The following is a 26,919-nucleotide window of genomic DNA, read 5'->3' as shown; positions in this document are numbered from 1 at the left end:
GAGGCGTTCGGAGTGACAGCCCGACGATCTCTGTGAAGCGAATATCCTCAAACTAACACGCAGAAGCGCCCAACTGAGAATATGCGCTTACGAAATGTCCCAGCTGCTACTCATTAGGATTTGACACGATTCCCTCTACAATCCTCAAAGCACGTCGAGCTATTTCAGACTACTAGTGGCGAGGCGAATAACTTCAGCTCCATCTCATCAGGACGCCATTTCACAAGGCCGAACAGCCACTCTGTGGGGATTCTGTTGTCTCTATCGCCATCTAGTGGATCAAACAGGAGGAGCTGAATTCAACTTTTTCCTGTTGAGGACAGAGGAGTCGATATTCTATAGGACTATGAAGAATTTCATGTTTGATGGAAATGATTTATAGCTCAAATGCCAACACACTCTAGCACAAAGTGTCTGTAAAACTGATTCATCACATAAAACCCATTCAAATAAATACATAGGGGAAAACTGTGCATTCAGAAATGTTATTTAATTGGCATGATGTATCCTTTACATGGTATTCTGTACTTCAAAAATGAAAAAAACAAAAAAAGGAACTAAGTTTGTTCAGTTGCTCCATCACATGTAAAGCAAAACAGATTATTGCTGAATTCATGTTCCTTGATTCCAGCAAAATTGCAAAAATCATGCTTAGCCCAGTGGCTCAGGTTGTTTTTAAGACTTGAAAATTAGAACTGGAGTGTATTTGTACAGATTGAATCCATAAGGATGTATTTTACTAGACCTATAAATGGAAATAAAGGAATGATGTTGGAGTTCTACAGAAACCGTTTCTAAGACAAAATACCATATATTAAAAGCCTCTGAGATTAGATGACCCAAGTACTGTAAATCTTGATTTTCACACGCGTTGTGTAACGATTCTGAAGAGAGCTGCTCTAAAACGTAACAAATCGTCATTATTTCACATAAAAACCAAAAGGGCAAAACAATTTTGCTCTTGGGTCTCAGCTTTTAAAGGGCTCATCCATCCATCAGCGAACGAGACCTTGAAAATACGGGAGAGCACATTTTTCATTGCAGAAAGCACTCTAGTCAGGAGCTAGAAACCTCTGACCGCTCCTGCCTGCATCTGTCATGTAAGTATATCATATTGCAACTTTAAAAGTAATACAGTAAAAAAAGAATAAAAATATTCTGTGTACATAAAGCTCATGAGCATTGAAATACAGGTGCAGGACCAGTGACCGTGTGACAAGTGTTAAATTGAAGAGACAAACTGGTTACGAATCGGAACTCCAACAACCTTTTACATACTCGGGCCCTGACCATAAAACACCGCAAAGAATTTTCAACAATAAAAACTTTAAAATCCTGACTCAACCGCTCCTCTAAAATTAACACTCCTTTTTTTTTGGTTTTCTTTTTATGTTGATGATGCATCATCATGTTCAATTACAAGTCGAGAAGTGAATCAGATCTTTGCTGAATGCATAAGTCAAAAGGTCAAATATTTAGGCTCAGTCAAGAAAAGTGTTGAAAAAGTCCTCCTGAATAAAGCTTCCATAAAGAAAAGCACATATCAAAAAATTAAAACCCTGAAGTGAGGCATAGTGTATAAGCACAGTAAAAAATGGCGGGGACACAGCTCCAGTTGCACCTTCTCGCTACAAACAACAGATATTGCTTAAAAGCATATAATGACCCAAGTATAAAAGTAAAGTGTATAATACAACACAGATAATGAGCAAAGAGCATTAAACACGCTGCAAAAAAAAAAAATATATATATATATATATATATATATATATATATATATATATATATATATATATATATATATATATATATATATATATATATATATATATATAGAAATAATGTGGCGATTCAACCTCTTGGCTTTTCTGTTTTAAAATTCAGCAGCTAGACGTGCAAAGACATGGAGGTGAAGAGAAGTGCCTCGATCAAAAGCAATTCAAAATGGACTAAACAATAAAAAAAAAAACAACTTGGTTTTGCACATACTGGAACCAGAAGATATCTGCCAGCTGCAATCTTTACATTAAATTCATAAGTGTGTGACTTTGACAAAACTTGGTCGAGCGTGGTTCTTTTTCAAATGGACCCTACTTTCTTTAGTATGAACAAAATGTACATTTGGAGAGAGTGCAGGCCGCGCCCGAACTCCCAGATTCACAGTTAGCAATTAAATGTCAACGTTGTCGGTACGGTGGGAATTGCACGAACAGTAAAGAGGAAAGGTCTGGAGTCAGGACTGGGCAGTAATGACTCCGACGGGACTCCAGGGGGCGCTAAAGCAAAAGAAAAAAAATACTGCACTACACTGATTGTACAGTTGGAACCCTTCCTCCATCCTGTGTCCTGCGCTCCTTCCAAAGTCCCAGCAGGTGCAGTAAAAATGGATTTCCTGTTGATACAGCGAGCTCAGAGCAATCTACCCAGCATCCTTGCACCGAGGGTGTCCACCAGCGCCGGCCGAGTCCGGAGTGGCAGCTTCGCTAACAGAAAGGATGGAGACGTGTCCGCTGGAGACAAGTCCCCCCCCGTCAGTCGATAGCGAATCGAAAAATGAAACTGAACAAAGGAACAACCCTCCTGCTGTACAACGCCGCCACAGGGCCGAGCGCCCGCCCGCGAGCCCGGGAGGGAGGTTCTGAGACGGTCGGGCAGAATTCCACAGGGGTGCGACGCGAGCCAGCCGGAGTCTTCGTGTGCTACTACAGTGAATGGTGTGGAGGGGCGCCGCGTCTCGCGGTCTAGTACCGACTCGGTCGTGTGGGTCTTGAAAAGGCATCTCAGAAGACATGGCCTTATTATAGAAACGGGCACCATTTTACTGTCCAGCACTTAAGGTTCTCAGTGGGGGAGCGCGCCAGTCCGGCACTGCTCGAGACAGTGATGGTCTACTATGGTCTGTGAAACCTTAACGGACAAACAGAAAGAGACAAGACACGTTGGAGTCGCACATTTCATCCAGTTTCATCATATACACACTGTAGTGTAAGCGGCTGCGCAGCTCAGACACACGTAACTGATGCATCCGGAGCGGTACCTGGTTAAATGGCGACTCGACTCGTGGACCTCCATCTCGTTGCTCTTGAAATCGTTGAGCTCCTTCCTTATAGCTGCCTGCAGGGGAGAAAAACAAGGAGGACTGAGACCAGATGTAGCGGAGGCGTGGTTTTTGGTTTAAGTTGTATACTTGTGCCTATACTGTATATATGTATGTATATTCTATATTTACGAATAGAAATAACTGGACCCGAATGCAGCTGGACCAGGTCATTGAACGCAGCCACATATCATCCTGAGCTTTTAATAAATTCACCTCCTTTCCGAGAAGGTTCCTGAGCACAAGCCAACACCGGCTTCCATTCATGAGCTTTTACACGTTTTCATTTGGGACAATAAAGGAGTGAATCACGTCTTTGAAGCAGCGGAGGCCTCAACGTCTGGCCTCGGGGCAGGATAACTGCACCGTGGGAATGAGTCACAGGTCCAGGAACTGAGTCGGTCCTGGGCCTGTTTTTTGTTGTTTTTTTTTGTTGTTTTTTTTATTAGCAACACAACATCGCCTCTAAAATGTGATGTGCGACAGCAACCCAGTCAGGTGAAGTCACCGCTCTTGCTATTCACCCTGACTCGGGGACGCACGGCGCCTCGGGGACGATGATTCTGCGACAGGAGAGCAAACAATATTCAAATGTGCGCTGTGGATGGCAGCGAGGGGAGGAAAAAATAAAGTCAGCAGAGAGGAGCTCCGGCTGAGGAGTCCTGAGGCGCCGCCTGTGCAGTGATTCTCTTATGTAACGGCCTGTTACATAATCAAAATGCTGAATCCCCAGGATTCTCATGGCTGCGCCCTCAGGTGTGAGCTGCAGCGATCACAGCTGTGCGTCAACAAGGAAAATAATAAATTAACTAAGAACTCATCAGAGGTCTGACAAACAGCTGAGGCGCGGTTGCATCGCACGAAGCGCGGGATCAGAACCGATACTGGCCTTGTCGGCCGCCGTGAGCCGGGTCCAGGGTTTGTCCGCGCGCCGGTCGTAGTCCTGGGCGTCGGACACCTCCACGTAGTCGCTGAATCGGATCAGAATCTTGGCCTGCCTCAGCTCCTCCACCGTGGGCCTCTGGCTCAGCTGAAACAGGGGCAAGAAGAGGAAAAAAGGCCTTTTTATTCAGTACTATTATATTATTATTATATATTTGCACACGCAGGGGTGTCGGAGATCACACTGCTCGGGAATGCAGGACATTTATAGAACCCGTTCGCCTAATGCAGGTTCGAGACCGGATGTTTATTAGCCTCTAGCTGAATAAACTACACAGTGTGTCACTTGAGCATCTGTCCCGCGCAGCGTGACAGGTTACACGAGGCCGGGCTCTGGCCGGTTCTGCTGTGAGCGTGTCTGCAGGTGAGCTCCAAGTGTTACTTTTTAATTGGAAGTGATGGGAGCGCGCTCCACACCGCGCTGGGGGGGGGGGGCAAGGGCAGCGAGGACGCCGGAGTCTCCCGGGGGGCGGGGCTTCTGCAACCGACTCCGCTCCACAGATGAGTCACTGTCACAGCTTCTGTTTGTCCGGGCCGACCAGTGTGGGCTCGCACCTCGGCAGCTATTTTGGACTCACCTTGCGCGTTAGCCTTCGCTTTATCTCCCTCTTCTCCTCCATTTCCTCCTGCTCGTTGCGAGCTGCGGAGAACGAGTGCAGGAGTTACACACACACAAGCACCGAAACTGCCTACGAATGTGTTTGCAAAATATACTGAAGGGGGAACAAACACCATTTGCATAATATGGCTCATTAGAGTCACACTGAACTGGATATTTTTCTCAAAGCTTTAAAGACTTTTCATCAGTGGCTGTTTAATACTATTAGGAATGGGCGTCAGGGGGGAATGATTTGTTTCTTTCAAGCTGTCCCAGGGCTTTTTGTTTCATGTTTATGATGTTATTAACACCCTTTAGAATGAGTTCTTGTTTTAAACAAAGTCCTCCTCCTCCACTGAAAGAATAAAAGTTTGTTCAACCTTGCTACTGTACTGCCTGCCAGCGGTGAAGGACAGGACTTGTCAACTCATTCTCAGACTTCGTGTTTTGCTCCTGCTCTCTGCCAATCAGGCAGGAGCCTCTGGGGGCGGGAGCTGCTGGTTAATCAGGCGTCGATGCGAGAGCCGCAGACAACGGAGCTGCTTTTCTCCGATACTGCATGTGTTTTAGCCAGAAAAAAAAAAAAAAACACTAGGCTGCTCTGTCTGAAGGCTGCTTTAAATGCACAGTTTGAGCGGATGCTAATATTCAGACGCCACGTTAACGTATGGGAGTTCAACACGCTTACGTTTGAGGATGTTCCTCTGCTCCAGCTCCTCCGCTGTGGGCCTCTGACTCAGCCGCCTGGTGAGAAACACGAGCCATGGTCAGCAGAAATAAAAAAAAAGAGCTGAAACGTTAAAACAACCAACTATTTGAACCAACATCTGTAGCAACATTTCAGTTTCTCCTTTTGGGCCAGATGCTCGTTGTTCGTCTTCCCCACGTACGGCGAGCGCTCACTCGCCTCCGACAGCAACTCCCTGCAAGATTATGGTATCGACATCTGGACCCGCAGCCTGACTGCCGGGGCTTTGAAGTCAAACGTAATGCTTTAGTCCTAAACTGAATTAAACATACGTTCGACGCATCTCCCCTCACTTCTGGAATTACTAATTGATGAGGAGTTTACATGTGTGCTTTATTTAAGCTCTTGCAGTTTGACAGGAGAGGTGATCATCAGTCCATTCTTTTGAGTTACTGAACTGCTCAGTAACTCCTGGCAAAAGCCAGATATTCCGGAGGACTCTGCTTCCGTCCAGGCAAACGTGACCAAGACGCATTCAAATGCTTCAACCCCGGCACATCTGCAAAATCCTTCCCAACTCACACACTTCAAGGCTCCCTTTACTGATCTGCAACATCTGAAGGGAGCCATTTTGTACATTTCGTGGAATTGTAAGTGGCTTAGATGAAGAAGTCACCTAAAGCCTTTTATATGGGACCAGCCTGCTGCAGCAGACCTAAGTATAGGCACATAATCAGTGATGGTCTCCATCCTGATCCGTTTGGAGCCGTACGCAGAACCGGGCTCATCCCGGCACCTAAACTCCATCCTCATCCTCAGACCAGTGCCAACTGCCTCCCTGCGAAGCCTGAGCGTTGTGTCAGATCAGCGAAGATGATGCTGCTGTAAACAAAAGGCCGAGCCAACGGAGATCCGCGGTTGTCCCGTCCCGAACAATCACCATCACAGCCAGGTTCACTTTAAGCAGCGTCAGCGCTGTTAACGACGCGTCTGTGCAATGGGAAGAATTAAGGCCGTTATTGGCATATGCACAGCGCCATGTGGCTAATTAATTCTATAACACATCATAGAATATTTAGCAGCCGAGGAGCCAGACATTTTCTCACTAAGATGGGAGCACGTAGCCACTAAAGGAGGATGAATATTAAATTACATTTGCCAGGTGAACAGAAAGGAATGAGAATTTAATTAAGCCCATTAGCCGAGTCAAGCAGGCCACGCTCTGAGAAACCGTGGCAGTTCAGCATTTACAGCTTGTTCCCTTTCAGCGAACGTGAAATAAGGAGAGTTCAGGTCAGCGCGTGCTACAAGAGCATTATCATAATCAATTGGTTGGCCTGACACAAGTGGCAGCATTACAGAACACAATACTGTTGGATTAGGAGCGGTGCGTTTGATGCCACTGTGACAGAGCTCTTTGGGAACATGACAACGAAGCAGCCAGGCATTCTGGGAACGGGCTCCGTGTTGCAGTCGCAGTGGGGAAGAGACTCGCAGCCAACGTCTCCACACAAGGCTCCGTCCCTCCCTTACAACCATGTTTCCTGTATGCGGCTTCGATTCCATCCGGGCTTTCGCTTCGTCCCTTTCGCTTTCTCCTCCCGCAAAATCATTACATCGTTCATTCGAACAAGCAAGGCGTGATCAAAGAGCCGAGCGGAATCAAACGAGGCCCGCGAGCCGCCGGGGAGAAACATTATGTCGTTTGATCTGTTCAATTACGAGACATCACATTCACGGTATCAACATATGTATACAGATTTGTGTGTTTTGCTCCGTTCTGCACCAGTGTGTGTGTAAACCGCCGATATGAAAGGACTTGCGTGGTGCTGCTGTGTGGAGGAGTCGGGCGGTGATAGTTTGGCACATGCATCACGCTGGTGATTCAGTGAGTGAGGGAGGAAGTCAGGCAGCAGGGAAAAAAAACAAAAAGGGAGGAGAGAAAGAGCGAGTGTGCGCTGAAGAGGAGACAAGAGAAGGGAGAGGAGAGTGATGCAGTGCTGAAATTAGGTCAGCACCATTTTCAGAGCTTCGTTTTAACAAGATAAAGCGTTTATCCTTATCGGATGTTGAGAGGCAGAGAGAGAAAAAAACAAGAGGATATAAAAGGCATTGCAATAAAATAAAGGCTTACATTTGCATGGGTTTGGACTGAGTCACAGTTCTATCGGCCAGGACACTGAGCCATCGTCAGACGAAAGTGAGAAAAATGCTGGGTTTTGGCTGTGAATAACCTGCGGCGTTTTCCCAGCAGCTGTTGTTGAGTTGAATTCAACAACATCAGCCCGGTTGCCTAAAATAAGCTGTCGCACGAATGGTGCGTTCACGTACAAGGGCGTATCGGCTTTTAACGTCTCACCTCGTGAGCTTGGTGCCAATCTGCTGCCTGGACTCCAGCCTCTCCTCATCGGTCTGCATGGGGAGGATGTTTTTCTCCTCCAGCTCTCTCTTGGATGGACGGTTACTCAGCTTGATGGCCAGAGAGTCTTTCCTCAGCACCTTCTGGGCCAGGGTGCCTAGGGTCGAACGCCACGGTCAAAGCCAGTGATAATGGCCACCTTCTTTTGTTAGAATTGCACAAGGGTCAAAGCTGGAGCCGCTTACTTGTAAATATGGAGTCGTCATCTTCGTCGTCGTCCTCGTCGTCGTCCACGTCGTCGTCCTCGTCCTTGTACATGCTGGGCAGGTCCTCGTAGTCCGACTCGTTGGGCATGTTCTCCTTATCGTCCTCGTAGTCGATGATCACGGACGGCACTTCTCGTCTGTCCAGGGGCAAACACTGGCCACCGCTGTGCAGGGCAGAGCTACGGGGGGGGGGGGGGAGACGTGGTTGCTGGGTTTGAGTAGAAGACTTAATGGGATTTGCTTATGGCGATAGCATCTAGCATTGCTAAGAGGAAAAAGCATCAACCCCAGACAGTGAAAGCTCAAAGTCCAGCCTACAAAGAATATCTCTAGTTCTTCATCTATTTAATCCCACAGTATAAGATTATCTAACTTATTATATCTGATTTTGAACCATGAGCACCATCAGGTATGAATCCATCTGTTAAACCTGTTTGAAAGCCCAGCAGTTACTTAATGAGAGTGGCGACATATTTGACGGATTGATTCATCGCGGTCTCGCTCCTCGTGATGAGCCACCGTTATGTAAACATTTCAAGCTCTCAGACTAGCGGCGAGCAACGTCGGGACCGTTGCTTCCTCATCCTCATCCTCGCCCCAGTGGCTCTGGTGACAGGGAGGTCCTAGCGTGAGGCCTCGTAACGCCCCGCGCTCCATCCCGTTCCTTTGCGGAGGCCTTCGCGCGGAGCAGCTGCTACATTAAGTCAGGCCGAGCGGCTGCATGGACGCCTACTCCGCGTCCACACGTACAGTACGCACAGTTAGTGGGAAATTAGGCCATGCTGGCCTGTGTGGCTGCGTGCCGATTTAGACGGACACTGCAGCCCAACGTAGCAGGGTGGGACCTCGATAACGGCCAGGGAAAAAAGTCAAGACATGGACAAACCACTGAAAAAAAAATGCTAACACCAGAACCCGCTATGCTAACGAAGACGCACCAACTTCTGGATTAGTGCTGTGGTGAATGGCAACCTTCATCCTTTTAAATGCTAGTCTAACACACTGATAATAATCCATCTTTAAAGTGTGGTCAAAAAGATATTATGTGATGCAGACAGATCCATAATCCCTCAGTGACCCCGCTGGAGGACAATCAGATTAAATAGCCTCACTGCTGCAGGCAACTGACCTTTCGAACCTCTGCATGGAGAGCGCCAGGGTCTTATTGAGCTCCTCGATGATGCGGCTGGGCGCGTGCAGGCTGCCGTACTGGAGCTGGAGCGGGTGCCCGTGGCCCTGGTGCAGGCCGGACAGGCCGGCGAGCTGCGAGGGCAGCAGGGTGCCGTGGTGGGGCGGGCCGCACTTCTGGGACAGAGCGCCGAGAGGGTTGGGGGACGGCGACGGCGACGCGGAGGAGTCCAGCCCCCCCGGGGGCACGCAGATCATCACCTTCTTGGGGGGCAGAGGGGGGGAATGCTTCCCGCCCGGCATGCAGGGCAACTTCATAGGCTGGCAAGAATCTGGGAGGGAGAGCACAGGCAGATGAACGGAGCGCGTGGGACGATCGGACACGGCTCAGACGTCACAGCAAAGCGGTGGGAATTAGGCCGGGGTAATGCCACTTCCCCGTTGCCACAGATTGACGATGACAGCGAGAGTGTGGCTCATCGAAGCACCGGGGAGTTTAAGAGGACTAGTCTAATCCGGGGCATGTGTGGCAACACAGGTAGGGTTTAAAGCAAGAGCAGACATTGGAGCTTTTTACCTCGACTCACAGCGGGAGGAAGTGGAATGTACAGTGTTTACGTATTTACTACATGGGGCCTGATGCTGACCTGTGCTATGGATCCTTGAGAAAGGCTTTGGGGGGAGAGCGGGGGGCTGCTTGTGGTACAGCGGCGGCTTGGCGGGGGTGTCCTGAAGGTCGCCGGCGTAGGTGACGGATTTCTTGGTGGGCACGACCATGGAGGACTTAATGGAGGGCTCCTGAGTGCAGACGCCGCTGTCCATCGAAGATCGGAACTCGACTGTTGCTGAACAGAAAAAAAATTAAAAAGCGCAATCTGTCAAATTTAATGGGAAGACGTGTGCGGAGTTTAACGGGAACTGGGGACGTTCGAGCTTTTTAGGAGACGGTGGGACCAAGCAACGGTGTTTGCTAAGCACTTTGACAGGACTGCAGCTTTTCCAATTCTCTCGCAGCTCTGAGTCATTTGATGGTTTTTGCATGATCACATTTTAAGGCTGGCAGTGCAATTCGCAATGCTGACAAACTGTGCATTTATTCAGGACGTTCTTACCCCATAACCCCCCCCTCCCCCATCAGCATGACTGAAGTGCCTCTCAAACACAAAAGAAGGCAAACTATCAATAATAATAATATATATGTATCTCATATCAAATATTATACACACACCCTTTTAACTAGGTTGACTCCTGGCGAGGGAACCGAGCTCACCTGGGTTCATCAATATGCGCAGTAAGACGCGACGCAGACTCAGGAAGGACGGGAGACTGTTCAATCTGTTCCCACCAAATGCTTGAGCTCCTCGCGCAACTTTAGGCTAATTAAGACATTTCATTTGATCGTGGCTCAAAATGCTTAATTTGGGGAAAAATAAGCCCTAATTTTTCCTTATTTGCCTTGTTTTTAGAAATACTGGAGTCGATTGACTTTATCAGCTTTTTGTGCTCGATGCCCTGAGGCATGGACGCTACAGTCTGGCAGAAATAGCTCAAGCCTTGAATATACACACACAGTACATCAAATCAAGATCAAAGAGTTTATAACACCATAAAAAATTTGTTTAATGAAAGATTATATCTCTAGACAGACCGTGCCAAATCTTACAGAGTGCACTCCAGGGCCGACTGATTAATGAGATGAGAAAAAAAAAAGCTGAAGACCTTCCAATTCACTGCACCACGTCTACTGCTCTACTGCAGTTTCTATTTACAGCCTCCACTAGTGTAACTGTTTTTTAAGATCTCACCTTTTTCAAAGATTTCCTTCAACACTCCTCTCTTGATCAACTCATCTCTACTCTGTCGCACGGACATCTTCCGCTCCAAAGCTGAAGGGATAAAAAGGAGAGCAAAGAAGCAAAGTCATTTTCAAAGTTACATTCAATCGTTCTAAATGAACATGTACCATTTCCAGTGCATCACTGAAATCTATACACTGTACAGTGAATGACTCCAGCAGACGTTAGTGGTCAGTGGTTCTTACCATGTTGGTGAAGGATATTTGGGAGAGCTGGGCATGTGCTGAATAAAATACTAACTTCCAGAGCATTTCTTTCTGGCTGCATTAACTCACAAGACATAGTTTTGTAGCCAAAGCACAGACGCAAACTGGGCTCACAGTTAAAACTGATGCACCAAATGTGGACTAAAAAACAAATCCGTGCAGGTTCATTTGAAAGAACAGTGGTATTAAATCCTGGACTTAAACACCTGTCAAACTGTGACACTAGGACTTTAATAATAATAAAAAAAAGATAGGGAGAAAAGATAAGAGATAAAAGAAATGCTCCAATAACACTGTTTGAAGTCAGGTATTATTCACATGACGGCATCCATGCACAGATATTGCTCAATTCTATTTTTAGGCTTTAAACATACTTAACATCATACATCAAGTTAACAGAGCAAAACAATTTCTGAATCTACCCCTTCATAAAAAACAATTAGGAAGACATAAGGAAATAGTCAGTGTGTCCTCTCATTTCTCTGCCCTCAGTCACAACAAACAAACTGCTGTGAGAATTCAAACTGCAATAGAGTCATACAAATGTCTGGTAATCCGGCCCGCGAGGCACAAAACTGGATACACTGAAATGTTGAAAAACACCCCAGTCGGGCAACTTATCATCGAACTCAACTTGCCACGAGTTCCTCCAGGATACCAGATGTTTATTATCACACCACGTTTCCAATGTTATCCAAAAAGAACCTGAAATCAGCTCCGAGCCAGGAATTAGTTAAGCAGCTTTTGTCTGTTGGTTCATTTGGGAGAAGTGTGTGATCGAAATATCACTAATGTCACAAAGAATCATCTTCACTGAAATATCCTCTGCCACTCGTACATGCTATTCGGGATGCTAACGCTGGCAGCGCCATGAAAAAGTGACCCGCCCCTCCGAAGGCAGCAAATTGACAAGCATTTCAAGGGGATAGCAAATAGACCCATCAAAACGGTGACCCAGAATCAACAGAGGAGGTTCGCTAGAGCGAAGGCCTGCAGCAACGCAGGGAAGTGATTTCATACCCACAGTCAATTTTCAAACGTGATTCATTAAAAATAGAAGACATCAAAGTCTTGTGTGAAATCACCATAAGTTGCACTTAAACAACCCTGTTATTAAAAAAAATTAAGCAGTAGACAGACAATATTAGTCTAATGATAAATGGACTAGTGGGGAAGGGTCAAAGGTCGACACTAAACTGGCAGAGCTGTTACATGTTGGGATGGGATTAAACCCAAGCTTCACCCAAAATGAAAAGTAATTACTCAGAGCTTCATGACATAACGGTTACGACACGGGATGCACACGGTTGCATAACGCCATTAACAAAGATGCGTCTTACGATTTTACAGATGTGCGTTCGTGCTCACAAGACGAAACAGGAAAAAACTGGCGACGCCGAGCACGACGGAGCAGCCGCCACTGTAACGGAGCACGTATCTGGAGTAAAACACGTCTAGTCTGCCACAAAACCCCTTTGTTTAATATTTAATGAGTATATTTATAGAGTGCAAGAAGTGGAGTTTCATGTTCATTTCGTCAGGAAGGTCCCGCGAGGGAAAGGGGGAAAAACAATAAAAAACACACTGAGCTTGATGCAAAGTCTGATTGACTGACCTAATTGAAACGGCAAATAAACTTTGTAGAGGCCGATTAACCAGTTCGGACACAATGCAGTCTTTCAATTTAGATTATAAAAACAAGATGGTGCCCTATAAATCTCCTTGAATAACAGCCAAGTCCTATTTTAGTCGGTGCGCTCAGTCCACCGTGGCCCTAGTGGTGTCATGGTCCAACACTCCAGCCACTCAATCTGTACCAAGATGAGAAGATTAGATACTCATCAGGGAGACTTAGTTGAGAGCATAATAAATGAAACTGGCATATCTGAGTACAGTCGGTATTGATCTGAGAGAACCACGCTTAGTTTTAGTTTTTCTTTTTTTTTAGACAGAAAATATATTCCACTGTGAAGTGACCCAGATAGTCAGAACACATCCTACCAGCCCTGAGGCTCAGTGGCTCAAAGTGGAGGATTTTACTGAGGCAATTCTCTCAGCCGGAGCCTCACAGAAACTGTATTAAAACTGAAAGTTTTAATAGAGTCTTTTATCAATGAGAAGCTCCAGAGTTAATGCTCACATCAGACGCTTGGGAAGTGGCTGAATGAAACCTTGACAAATACAGAGGATAGAGCAGGTTGGAGCCCTGGCATTTCCTCTCCATGCGATATTTATTCTGTGAGCAGGTTGGAAATATGGGGTTAGAAATGAAGCTAATAAACAGCTGGAACGGTCGATTATGGCCAGAATTCCTCATCTACAGAGCTTCCATCGCATCTACAGTAATAATAATAATAATAATAATAATAATAATAATAATAATAATAATAATAATAATAGTGCAGCTGCAGTAGATACACAAGGCTGGTGGCAGGGATGTGGATGCACCGGTGAGATAAAATCCCCCTAATAAACCAGAAAGTAAATACCCGGAGCCATTACTTAGATGAAAACACTGCATAAAAGTGCTGTTGAAGTCTAACGTCCCTGAGCCGTCGTCATTCGAATTTACCTCCCGGCTGCACACGGGCCGAGCTTGGTTTAAAGCTGGACGCCCGACTGGATGTGACAGCGGGCACGCGCCACCTGCCCAAGGGTACGTGTCTACGTGACCCCCACACCACCTACAACGCGGGGCCTATTCAGGAAACTCCACTTAGAGGTCGCTGGGGCGAGATACGCCGGCAGGTCTGAGGGGCCGAATCGTCACGCAGCGATCAAAAAGGATTAAATAGAACAAAAGGTAGCAAGAATTTGGAGGCAGCGGCATTATGCATACAAAATACGAGCACAACAAAAGCTCTGGAGAGAGCTTTTTCTCTCAGCTCCACTGTGCATTAACACAATTGTAGCAGGAAAAAAAGGCTTTTTGTTTCCCGGCACTTCATTATTGTCGTCCGCCACCACATCAGGCGAGATGCTGTTATCACAGGGCACCAGTGCATGAATGGACCGGGCAACATCCCCGCCATTGTTTCATCAAGTACCCGCTCTCTATTACAACACAGTCAAAGATGAAAGCATCGGGCATTTTAAACTCAAATAGATTTTATCAGCAGCCTGCTGAGAAGCCGGTGGGGCACAAATACAAAGCAGAGCCTGTAGTAATAAAGGGAATATCAAGCAAAAAGTTCAAACTTGATTCATAGTTGTGGTGAGCGATGGAGATGCTAAGACAAGTCACCGCACTCATTAATACTTGTGCTCACATTACAGCACACATCAGTCGCAGAAGCACTAGATTAAAAAGGAACAAACTGATTCATTCGGTAGATTCACACCAGGAAAGTGCTAAATCGGAACATCCTGTGCCGTTCAGGCCCGAGCCGGGTCTCCGTGCTCTAGAAAAACGAGACCTCCGCATCCAGAGAAGACGCGCGCCGCCTCCTCCGACGGCGGAATTCAGGCCGCGTCAGCAGGGGGTAAAAAAAAAAGGCGAACGCGTCCTTCACTCGCCCCCGACAACACTGGCCTGAAGGATCAGAGGGAGTCTGAAGAAGTCAGAACTTCTGCGGCCTTTTCAATCGTCCTGGAGGCTGATCCTAATCCAGCCTCAGTTTTAAAGCGCCACAGCTGCTTCATATCGATGTTAATCAGTGCTTTTGTCCTCACACGAAGCGGCCGCGTACCTGCAGACGTCTGCTTGAACTTCTCGCTTTTCTTCTTCCTCCACTTCCAGGGCTTGAGGAGACGCCCCAGGGTGGCGAATTTGCTGCGGTGCCGAATGGGCGGCGTGTGGGTGCCGGACATCAGGGACTCGGAGCGCATGGCGGCCAGCCTCTCTACTTCCTCGGCTGCAGGGAAACAACACGACACGAGAAACGAGACGGGGCCGTTTAGTTGAAGATGAACAGAAGTTGCTCCTCTGTTCGTGCAGCAAAGGTAGCGGATCACACACACACACAAAGATCCAAGCAGGGAGGAATCGGAGCCAAAATCGCCACCTGGATTCCATCATAGACCGGATGAAGGAGGGGGAGGATAAACAAGCCGGTGCATCAGACAGAATCACACACACACACAACACAGTGCAAATCATAAACAAAAACTGTTAAACATTTAGTTCCCCAAAAAAATTAATACTGCGGTAAAATGTGCCCGTGTGATTAGAATACAGAATCTGAAAGGTGCTGGCTTCAAGCACAAAACACTCATTTCTGACTCAAACACACTCAGCCTCTAACAAAATAGAAATTGTGAATTCAATCCCAGCATGTGCCTTTAGTCATGGAGCTGTGGCTGTGGCTCTTCAGTCGCTGGCTTAGTCACTGAATGAACACAAAGGTACCAGCCCCAGACTCCACAGTGCGATGACACCATCCTGCAGTCACAAGATTAGATGAAGCCTCTACTGTATTTGAATTAAATAAGTCAAGTAGGTTTCAGAAAGCATAGGATTCGTTGATTATCTGTATGATTTGATTTCAAATAGCTCCTCCATCCGTGTTTTAATCATAGTGTTAAATGTGCCACAGTTTTCCTTTTTCACTCTGCAGCAGTTCCACAGACACTGATAAGTGTCTGGCCTTAATTTGAAAATAATAAACCTCTAAGCTCAGGTCTCAATGTGCGTTTCAGGTCTGTAACCGCTCCACGACGCCGACCTCCGGCCCGGTCTGCCGTCACCGCCGGCGCCCGTGACGCGCTGACGGGGAACGTTTGGGAATAATCGCATCACAATCGTGTTTGCCAACAGAGATAAGTCAGTCGACAGGCCGGTCACCTCCCCGGGACAAAAGGGACAGCGCGCGGAATAATGTGACAGTAATGGGCTCCAAATGAGTCCCACGGGCCGTTGGTCCCATGCTCCGGTGCCTCGGTGCCAACCATCTTAGCATTCCTGCCACCACACCGCTCTATAAATAGCCTCATGCTAATCAACTCGAGTGGAGATTCACATGACTTCATTACGGGTCCAAACGATGGACCCATGAAAAGCTGCCAGCTAATGGCAACAACAATACAACAATAGTCACTAGTGATGAAAAAAAGTTAAAAACCAGTGATGGGTGATAACATTATACCTAAAACCTGTATTTGAATCCACAGTGTCCAGTTCTATTAATTAGAATCTTGACTCAATCCTGATATAAAAGAGATTAATTTAATCTGGGAACCTTATTTCCTCTCATCTGCTCGGTCTTCGGCACGTTGCCCATCACCTGCATCCTCACCTCACCTACTGTAACGGGAGCAGCTGATGTGGCTGCTTTTAATTAAGAACACTTGTTTACACGCCAAGATGGCTGAGTGATGATGTAATGACACCGAACTGGAAACGGCTCTGTGCGCGCGCCTCGCACATGTTCGTGCCATTTCAACGGCACCTCGGTGCCACGCGCGTTAAAGGGAAGCTCCGTAAAGTTCCTACGGACGCGCGGGTGGTGACGCACGCCAACGCGTAGCAGCCTGTGTTGGGGCCCAACCCAGCGAGAAGTTCTGATCCAGTCAGAGGCTGCTTCCACCACAGCCACGGCGACTCGGTCGCTCGTTAACAACACACATCGACCCGCTGGGCAAAACGTTTGATCGCACACGCGCACATCGAGCAGACGCACGGCGCACCGGGCGACGATGCGGCCGATCCGCTGGCGTAGCGCGCATAGGAGCCCCGAATCACGGCCGTCGCCACAATATCCAGGGTGGCGGTACCGCAGGGCTGCTATGGGCGAACCCACGCCAGGCTGGAGCCTACTCACCGTCCTGCGTGTCGTTCCCGCGGCTGCAGTTGCTGCAAATGTGCTTGATCTCCTTCCCGATGTGGCAGTGAATCGCGAAGGGCATGTTGTTGTTGTGGTGGTGGTGCGGATGCTGGCCGTGCCCCTTCTTGTCGCCGCCGAGAGACATGATTTTGACCAGGCTGAACGGCTTTTTCCTGGGCTTCTCCGCGGCCACGGGCGCGCTCTCTCGGCACCCGGCGCTGGCGAACCACGGGCCGTGCATGACGGCGGGAGCGGCGTGCACCGCCGGGTAATTGGCCGTCTTGAACATTTGCAACGCGGAGAAACGGAGCCGCGCTATCACAACGGCGTGGGCTTCAATTAGAGAGGCATCGACCTACGGTGCGGTGAGCGGCTCCGTCCGCTCGACTCCCCCTGAACCTGAGATCCCAATGCGCGCAGGCTTCTCGGTTGCGCAACGCAAAAGTGGCCGCCGCTGAGAAAAAGCCCCGCTGCCAGAACCAAGCGAGCTAATAATAAAATAGAGGGCGAGTAGTGAACGGCAGTCGCTCCCCATCCCTCCCAGAGCCGCACACTGCAGTCGGTTGTGGCTAATCCACGATTAGTGGAGCCGAGCAGCGAGCCTGTGATTGGCTGCACGGTGCGCTCGTCTAATAGGACGGCGTGGACGTGGGAAAAGTTCCAAATCCACTAATTGTTTCAAATATTGTTTACCATGTGGGATTATGGGTCAGGCGCGAGTTTTAAAGTCAGGATCAAACGAGGAAGGCTGATTTAGATAAGCTGATAATGGAGACTGGAGAGAATGGACTGAAATTACGTGAAATGGTCATGTGAAGGCAGGAGTAACAAACATGTTTCTGTTATAAAATTCAATTAACCAATAGAACCTGTTAGATGCTTAAAACATGTGACAATATACGTTTGTCCGGTTTGTTTTGAGCTGCTGTTTCTCCAGCGTCTGCTGATAAATAGGTCAGTGGTTCAGCGTGGGCCACAGGACGTTTCTTTCAAAGGCAGATGAAAACATTTTGTTCAGCGCTGTCTAAGAGCACATTAAGGACGTGTGCTTAATTTGCATGCTTCCAATCAAGCCTGAGAAACATGCGAGGGGCAACGGGGATGCAACGCGAAAAACGACAGCTAGTTTGGCGTTTGAACGGAGCAGAGCTGGGAATTAAAATCAAAGAGGAGAAACGTTAAGCAGCGATCAGAAGGCTCTGCGCTTCAAATGAAAGAGCTCCGCCCCACGAATACGGAGAACCATTAAATATTCTCTCTTCGAAGCCCAAACTGGGTCCGGCCCATTGCGGTGCGCCTTGTAACAATGGAGATGCATTAATGAGTGAGGAGGTGAGCGTGCAGGCGTCTGGGCCTTGGGCCTTTTCCCACAGACGCTCAGCAACTCCTTCCTGGCTGTTTACTGCCGTCCATTCACAGCATTCTGCCCGCAGGCCTCAAATTATGCACAAATCTACTTAGACGCTTGAGTTCGTTTGTCAGCTTACATGTGGCCGTGCGGTTATGTAACTACTATGTCATGCGGATGTCATGCTGAGCAGGGCTCCACTGCATCGCTTGGGTCCGAGGCAAAACGCAAGCGCAGGATGAATAAATATAATGGGATGGAATCATAATTACATTTCATTACACAGTGAGGGATTTCAACCAGCTCATCAGTTCGGTCTCCCCTGGAAAGGAACCCATCTTATTCAGTAAATGTTATTCCATGGAGGAGATATGTTTTTTTTTTATTATTTTTATCTTTAAAGCGTGTAGATGATGATGTAAATAATAAACACCATATATGTTTTTTAGAAAAGGTATTTTGAAGGTAGAATCTAAAGGTTGTGGGTTTAAGCAAATGCATTGTGTGCTAATGATTAATCCACTAGTGAGTCACTGATGTTATTAGTTAACTAATGCTAGCAACCAGAATCAATTCAGTAAAGGTCAGACCTTCCACTAATTGGACAAAGAGCCTATAGGCCGCTGTCCGGACTCAGGAATCCTTCTATTCCTCTGTGTTTGTTGTGAAACGCTTTCGGTGTGAATGAACTCGGTTTAGCGCATCATCCTTGGATCAGTGTATTCAGGTATTTAGACGCTGCGCATCGTTCCCGTCACAAAAGCAACAACTGCCACCGTGAGCTCCCCCCCCCCCCCCCAAAGCTGCCAGGACGTCTTTGCCAGTCTGTTGACTCACATTCGACGGGTGCGTTGTCGCTCAGGAAGCGATGCTGTCAACGCGCCACCGACAAAGCTGACGCGGATTCTGCAGCGGTCATTCAAAACTGCTTCGCCGCCTCGGCTTCCGGTTCGAGCTGGTTTCGTGCAGGTTTCGGGCTAAACAATCGCACAACTCCTGACCGAGCAGCCTGTCGCTGCGATCGGGCTGCTCCCCGTCTTGCCGTCTCTCTCTGTCTCTTCCCATCTGTCACCCTCTCTCTGCATTATTATCCGGCCTGCTCCTTCGTGAGTTGCACACATGCACATTAACACATCAGAATGAGGCGCGCTTTGAAGTGCGGCGCTTTGCCTTTTTGCGCGCTGCAGGGCACGCCGGATGACAGTTACGCAACCGAAAAACGTGTAAGGTGATTCCTCACTGTTTTTATGCAGCTCTTGGCTCCACCTTCAACATTAATCCCCGTCTTCCTCCTGGCAGCCAGATGAGTAATGTGACAAGATTATGTAAAGTTTGCAGAGGAAGAGGAGAATGGCCGGAAAGAGAGAGGCACAATGTTGCTTTTATTTCTAGGCCTCTGCATGTCAACAACTTTCCCCCCTGACAGTGATAGTCACTAGGAATTTCTGCTCAGCCACTGGAACCAACAGGAAGCACAACACTGTCACAGACTCTGTCTCTTTACAGTCGGATGTACTGACACGTTTAAAAACATCGTATGAATTGGAGTGCGACAAAATCGAGATTTTTGGCTGAAGCCCAGTGTGTCTGGGCACCTGTTGATATTTTTTACATATTTTGTAACATATAACGGTAGCTGTCTCATACTGTTACTATAATAACAGCTACAACTCCACTGGAATGTTCCTTCTGGGGGCGTTTAAGGTAAAAGATATTAAATAAGCACTGGGTTTATAAATCAGTTTACATTTGAAAGTAAAAATCCTATTTATTGGTGCAATGTCGCCCTCTAGTGGACGTACTAGAGCTTTTATCGCGGCCCATATTCAGCCTGCATCTGCCAGTGTGATGTACGTATATGCCACTGCTAATGATGATTTTTATTGTTCTCCTTTGTTTTAAATTCTTATTATTTTAACATTCCAGTGATAATGATGTTCCTGCTCTCCTGGTCCACGTTATCACATTCTCATGCACCAGCACAGCCAGGTTCAGTGAAGTGCGGCATGTTTCCTACATCCAGGCCATCCCTCGCCATGTGACTGTGGAGAAACCATAACGCCTTCATTCAATAGTTAGATCCCTTCGTTCCAGCAGGTGGTGCTGGAGTTATGAAGCAGAATGTTCCTCCCAGCTCACAGGCTCATCCAGTCTAGAGAGCTACTGTTCGAGCATGGCATAAGCAAATATTTTTTCATCTGCATGTGTCAGATATTTGAAAACAAAGCACAAGGTTTATGCATTTCCATCCTAGTAAATCATTGTGCTGTGCAAATCCGGGCTTGTTTGTTGTGTTGTCATGGGGTAAATAAAGCACTAGCTGGTGCATGAATCAATGTCGTCTGACTCGTAGAACAAGCAGCTCTGTGTGTGTGGGGCAAATATTTACTTTGTCTGCTGACTTGACGAAGCACATGAGGAGCCACGTCCAGAACAGTTCCTACAAGAACGACTTGGGCTCAGTTTAAAGAGACGAGGTCCAAACACTAGCCACCAGCGGGTGTCTCGTCCAACCAAAGCTCCAAGACTCAGAGAGAAAGTCCCAGAGAGAAAAGCTTAAGATCTCATGTACGTGTGATTCTGCAATGGAGCAATGCTTTGGTAAACAGTTGAGTACAAGGACTGGCTCAGAGCGCACACACACACACACACACACACACACACACACACACACACACAAACACACACACACACACACACACACACTGGTCCAGCGTCTGTGTAAACACTCCGGGCCGGAGCTGCACCTGCGTGACCCCTGTGGCGAAGGCCCACTCACGCTTCACGCGGTTCCGAGCGGAGGGGCGGCCGGTTCAAACGCGAGGACGAGCCGAGGTCACGCTTGACGGCTCACTGCACCGACAGGCACGCTGGGCTGTGTAACAACTGCAGCGGGAGCGTCGTAACAAGTCGTGTACACATAAGATGCGTAAACGGACGGAATGAAAAGGCTTCATTTTACTTTCTTCCATTTTCTGCATTTATTTTCAAGTACTCTGCTAATGTTGTTGTTGCAGGCGGAGTGACAAACATGTCTGTTTTAACCACGTGGTTCTGATGCAAGGACATTGGTCTTAATCCTGTTTAATGGAAGGTGCATTAAGGAAGAAGAGAACACTTAATGTTAGACAGCCTGTCTCTGTCTCAGTCTGCAGAGACACTGGATGGAAACCTCTGTCTTGCTTGTTGGGAGTGAACGGTTAAAGTGCTTAAAGCCGCTTCTGCTGATCTTTGAGCTGATGGGACAAAGCTGCTGCCTACAGAATAATTATCTGCAGAAGACAATACAATGATTTTTTACAGAAATAGGAAGTCAAGATCTGTGATGGAGCCATGATTTTTTTTAGCTTTTTCACGCTATAACCGCGTCCAACCACTAGATGGCGGACTTAACCATAATAAACCACTGTAATTCAGCCGCAGCGTAGCCAGATGGTGTCCACTTGAGCACTAAAGGCACTGAAACCTTCCTGACCAACACCACGAAGATCTACCTCCAAAACAGCACATCCGGCCTCTTCCTGTGCAACACAATGTACAGTCGAACTGAATGCATGGACGAAACGTGATGGAGCGGGGTGTTTGGTCTGATCGCCTCATGCCAGCTGGTCCAGGCAGATGGCCGCCCACCGGGACCCTGGTTCTGGAGGAGCAGCGAGTGTTTGAGCTCCGCCAGTGTTCACTTGCACGGACCCTCTAATTCTGAATCACTATTACTTCACGGTTCTTCTGAGAATCTTTACTTCCTGTATGATCTAATTTTGCAGGCTGCCAAAGCCGACCCTTTGTCATCGTTATATGATGTGATCACGGAGTCTGTGCTGGAGACAGGACAGGAGCAAAATGTCCTCCTGCTTCAATCACCTCATTTCACAGAATTACTCGGCTCCTTCAGATCGCAGCCATACATCCTGCAGGCTGTTAGTGTGTCTTTACACAGACTTACATAACTGTGTGACAAGAAGCATAATTTACCATAATGTCCTGCACAGAACTCAAACAGTTAATCTCTAAACAATATAAACTTTAAAAATGTAATATCTTCTTCTCATTACGGAAAAAAATATATAATCCATCAAATTAACCTTTTAAATCCATTACATATACGGCACATACGAGAGATAAACCACAGTATGACTATAAACAGGATTAAAGGCTATATCTGCTGTGTGGTGCAATGCAGCTTTGATTGAACCGAGTCCCAGGTTTGCAGCAGCATTGAAGGGATTCAGAGTCTGTGAAGCCTCTTACTCAGCAGAAATGTCTTCAGGAGCTGGTGCACTGAGCTGCATCGGTTATGCCAGACACAATATATAAACATATGTGTATTGTATATACATATATATACGCACAAAATATGGGTAATTCAACCCAAACTGTGAGTCTTTTATTTCCATGTAGCCGAGAGAATCACGGCAAAGAAAAAGCAGAATCAGAGAGTAAGAGTGATTCAGCCGGAGCTCTCTCGTCAAGTGTAATTGGTCCCTGGCAACGCTGCTATTCAGATTGCTGTGATATCTCTAACCCTCTCTAACCCAATGCGATGCCGCGCGTACTATAAATATGACCCATAAGCACTTTGTCATGCCGCTTCCTTCGGCTCGGGAGGCTTTTGAAAAAAAAAAAAAAAAAGTGTTACTTCTCAGCTGGCGTGAGGAAAGCGCATCACAGCCAGGAGCCTTCCCCACACTTCCAAGTGCGGCAGAGAGAGGAATCAAAAGCAATTAGTGCCGACGGAAAGCGATTCTGGAGAAGATGCGGCTTCCTGGAACATCTCATTAAAGACACCTGCTTGCATTTTTCCCTTCAACTGTCATGGACGCTCCGGCCATGTGACACTGGCGGCTGACTGAACTCCGGAGCAGCCCCGCATGTAGTGTTGCTATTTTTTGCAGCGATGTTCATGTTTTATTCAGAGCCGGGACGCAGTGTAAAAAAAACCGAACGAGTGCTTGACTGGGTTCCTGAGCCGCACGTGCTGGTCCATCACACGGAGCTTTGAAATGCGCTGTGCGAGCATTTGTTGGCTTGAGAGACAGAGGACTAATGCAAATCTCTCGCCACTAATTATTAGCACTTTGTTGGAGGATTTTGCTAATAGCCCCCAGAGCTGCTGTGAGCAGAGGAAAACATTACAAATTAATCATCCTCCCGCTCATCTTGAATTCTCTTTCTCTGGTGAGCACATACTGCATGTTCTCGGTGCTGCATTGCATTTAGCTGCATTTTTAAATTATTAATACTTGTAGAATATGACAAAGAATAATTGCAAATATGGCCTGTGTTCAACTCCAGCACGCTGTACAGTATATGCACAGGACAGCCCAGATGGCACATAAAGCTCTGCAGCAGAAATGTGCCCCGTCCCACCATGCATCTGGTTTGTATTGATTGTACTGTACGCTGAGAGTGCAACACAAAGCAACAGAGAGAGAGGGAGAGGAGTGGTGGGTGGTGATGGAGTGCAGTTTTGTTTCTGTGGCTTCATACGGCTGCAACTCTGAACCTGGAGAGAATGTTACAGAGACATGTTCACATTTACTGTATCAGCCACTGTGTCCTGCTGCAGCTGCAATGCAGCCGCGTCTGGGCTTCGGCTGCTTCATCACACACAAGGTCCTGTGTTCTGGGATGAGGTGCAGAACAAAAGGAGCCCGCTGCATCGGAGGATGCGAAACCCACACTTGGTCTGATCGGGGGGAGCTTGTGTGTGGCTGGTTGAGCTGATGAATGATGTGCAAATAAAAACGCGCAGGCGGCCACTTCCAGCGAGACGGATGCGGCGTCGGCACGGAGTGCGCGCGCAGGCGAGCTGACGAGGGGACGGCAGCGGCACGCCGGGCGCCGGGCGCCGGCGGGCATCAGGGACACGCACGCGCTCACACGTCTGTCGCACGGCCGCAGACTGGAGCCTTTAGCCAAACGGTGACGATAGCACCAGCCGTTCTGCGTGTGTGTGTGTGTGTGTGTGTGTGTGTGTGTGTGTGTGTGTGTGTGAGGCAAATGAGATTAGTGCAGACGCTAAACAGGCCAATGCAATAAAGCAATGTGTCATACATGCTCTGATTTCATTAAAAGCCCGTAGAGCGTCTGCCACGTCTCCGCTCCCGCTAGCGGCGTCATACACAAGTGACATAATGTGATCCGCGCCGGCTCTAACTTCAGTGAGGCTCAGCATCAGCTCACGAAAGCCGAGCAGATATCGCTGCACGACGAGGAAACGCATCCAAGATGAGCTGACAAACAAATCCCGCTGTCTGTGAAGCAGCAGCCCATTGATGAATACTGTTGTATATTTATTGGTGGTTGCTACTGCGTCTAGACACCAAACACAGATTCTGTCCTCCCACTGAGCCCGTAATCATTTTGTGATCTGAGCTCTAATCTAATGAGCCTGAAAACAAAGAGGAACCAAAGCTGTGGTCCTGCTCACGACCACACGGAGATAATTGCTCGGTTCTAGTTTCAGGCTCAGCTCATTTATCCCTATTAAGCACCTGGGCCTAATAAGGAGGCCTTTTCGGTTTCCTTGGCGATAAGCAAGCTAAATCCTGCTCCGCTTCTTCAGGTGGAAGTGAGTCAACAGCGCTGATTTACAAATCGCCCCCGTACCATCCGCATGCTTTGTACGGGTTTGTTGTAGAGTAGGAACATAAAAAAAGGAAAGAACAGAGACAGATGACAATGTTCTGCCACTGACAACAAGCTTGTCTCCTCAGACCAAACACCCATTCGCTTGGACAGACCGGCGCTGGAAAGGCCTATCTGTGATAAACACGCCGCAGAGTTCCCCGTTTTGAATGTACGAGTTGTTTATCGGGGTGGAACACAACAGAGCAGCGACGCTGAACTGCAGCAGAACCCTCACATACAGTACTGCAGAACTCGGGGCTGGTGATACGGGTCCACTCACTCCCATCACCTTGAGTTACAGGGTCTAAATGGGCACAGTCCTGACTGGAGGATGCAGAAAGGATCGGTTGTGCTATTGAATCAGTGATCACTGCAGCTTTAGGAGTGTGAACATGTTGTTTTATATCTTTAATTGAATAACACACACACACACACACACACACACACACACACACACACACACACACACACATTTTACATTTTGCTGAGTGAACATCTGGGTGTGACTCCAGCTGAAGGAGCAGGAGCACGTGAAGGTACAGCGGGGTCTAATGTGTTGTTGTGTCCTGTGATTCAGAACATTGGCGTCAAGGGAACAAGCGGCGTAGGACATGTGATGTCATTCCAAATCACACGTGGGCACGCGCGAATCCTACTAGGGAGCGAGACGACGCGGAGAGGAGCACGTTTTGGCCGATTCAAACGTCACACGTGCGGTCGCGTTTATTACATGTCTGACATGACATCTACTCGTCATAGAAAAAAGCCCTGGGATCAGAATCCTCAGCACGAAATGCCAAGTCTCCATGGTAACAGGGGATGCAACCCGCTCGGCGACGGGTGATGGAGGCAGCAGACTATTCACCATGCGCACCATCACGAGATTTGTTCTGTTTATAAAAGAGGTAATATGAGGTGGAAAGAAACGCCGAACAACGCGCACGTCCCGCGCGATGTTGTTCACCACAGTCACTGTCAAATCTCCGGCTACTACAGGTCACGTTGAAGCTTCTTCTTATTATGTAACCGCGTTGAATTACACTGGTAGCAGTTACCGAGCGCTGACGAAACTGACACATGGACGGTATTTAAAGCTATTACGGAGCTGCTCTTTTTGACAACAGAACTCCATTTCACGCCCGTAACAGCAAAGATAAGTGGAAAAAGTTGCATAACCTTTTTAGCAGCCGTGCCTGACGGGAAAACATTTTGACGTTTTCGGAGAAATAACTCTCAGTGAAATCATAAGCGGTCCACGAGAATAAACGCCTGGAGGGAGATTGTGGACATGCTTCATTATAAGCATCTAACAACAAATATCAAGGCATTTGGGGACAGAGTGGATGAGCGCCTACCTGTCCGAAGGTTAAAGGAAAGCCGGGCTTCAACAAGATAGGGGGTATCGCTCTTGGAGCGGAGTCTCCTTATCGCTCGGCGGTCTGTGCTGCTGTCTGGAGTGGTCGCCATCAATTAGAACCAGCGTCCAGTGATGCCTGCTGTCCGACTGGGGCAGACGCAGAACCACGGCCACTCACACACGGGGAGGGAGGCAGCTATTGATGGAGAGGGGGGAGTGCACACCGCCAGAGAGGGAGCGAGAGAGCGAGCGAGAGAGAGAGAGAGAGAGAGAGAGAGAGGCGTTGGTGAAACATGGCACGCACAGTATGAGCAAAAATAAAGTTGGCAAAACAGACCATAAAATAAAGCATTAGCCCGAAAGATCTGTGTCAAATCTGTATTTATTTCTATTTCTACCTTTCTTATGAGATGGCAATTTCAGGTATTTATAGCCTATATATTATTTAATCATCATTCTAAATGTTTTATTGTATTCTTCAATATTTTAGATAGAAGAGCTTGTGCTCAATAAAATAATAATTATTATTGTTGTATATTTTGTTTGGGTTTGAAATGAAACATATTTTTTCAACAAAAACAAAAACAACCTATAAAAATGTAATTCGTCTAGTTTCTAAGCAGTGTATGAATCATACACTGCTGAATAAATTGCAGTCCTCATTCTTGACCGGCAGATG

At 47.5% G+C, this 26,919-nt stretch overlaps 1 protein-coding gene across 2 annotated transcripts; it reads right to left on the bottom strand.

Moving 5' to 3' along the window:
* Positions 1–471: 471 nt before the first annotated feature.
* Positions 472–26,468, bottom strand: LOC114843866 (phosphatase and actin regulator 1-like). 2 transcript variants are annotated; one of them, XM_055504012.1, is made up of 12 exons: positions 26,239–26,468; positions 14,830–14,994; positions 10,884–10,964; positions 9,726–9,923; positions 9,080–9,410; positions 7,930–8,129; positions 7,685–7,841; positions 5,326–5,381; positions 4,618–4,679; positions 3,983–4,127; positions 3,038–3,110; positions 472–2,907 (listed from the first exon to the last, which is right to left on the bottom strand). In XM_055504012.1, the coding sequence occupies exons 1-12, from the start codon at positions 26,348–26,350 to the stop codon at positions 2,892–2,894; spliced, it is 1,596 nt and encodes a 531-aa protein (XP_055359987.1). In that variant the 5' UTR covers positions 26,351–26,468; the 3' UTR covers positions 472–2,891. The 2 variants fall into 2 exon arrangements, with proteins under 2 accessions (XP_055359987.1, XP_055359986.1); XM_055504011.1 differs by lacking the exon at positions 26,239–26,468 and adding an exon at positions 16,900–17,468.
* Positions 26,469–26,919: the final 451 nt, after the last annotated feature.

The sequence above is a fragment of the Betta splendens genome, chromosome 17 (assembly GCF_900634795.4).
Source record: "Betta splendens chromosome 17, fBetSpl5.4, whole genome shotgun sequence".
NCBI lineage: Eukaryota > Metazoa > Chordata > Actinopteri > Anabantiformes > Osphronemidae > Betta > Betta splendens.
This window is presented reverse-complemented; position numbering and strand designations above follow the sequence as displayed.

What these genes read in the sequence shown, in the direction of transcription:
- LOC114843866 (XM_055504011.1), bottom strand. Translation starts at nt 17,191, where the DNA reads ATGTTCAAGACGGCCAATTACCCGGCGGTGCACGCCGCTCCCGCCGTC. An exon ending in CGGGAACGACACGCAGGACG is followed by an intron (nt 14,995 to 16,899) that starts GTGAGTAGGCTC and finishes GTTTCCCTGCAG; the next exon opens with CCGAGGAAGTAGAGAGGCTG. An exon ending in ATTGGCACCAAGCTCACGAG is followed by an intron (nt 5,382 to 7,684) that starts GTGAGACGTTAA and finishes GTTTCTCACCAG; the next exon opens with GCGGCTGAGTCAGAGGCCCA.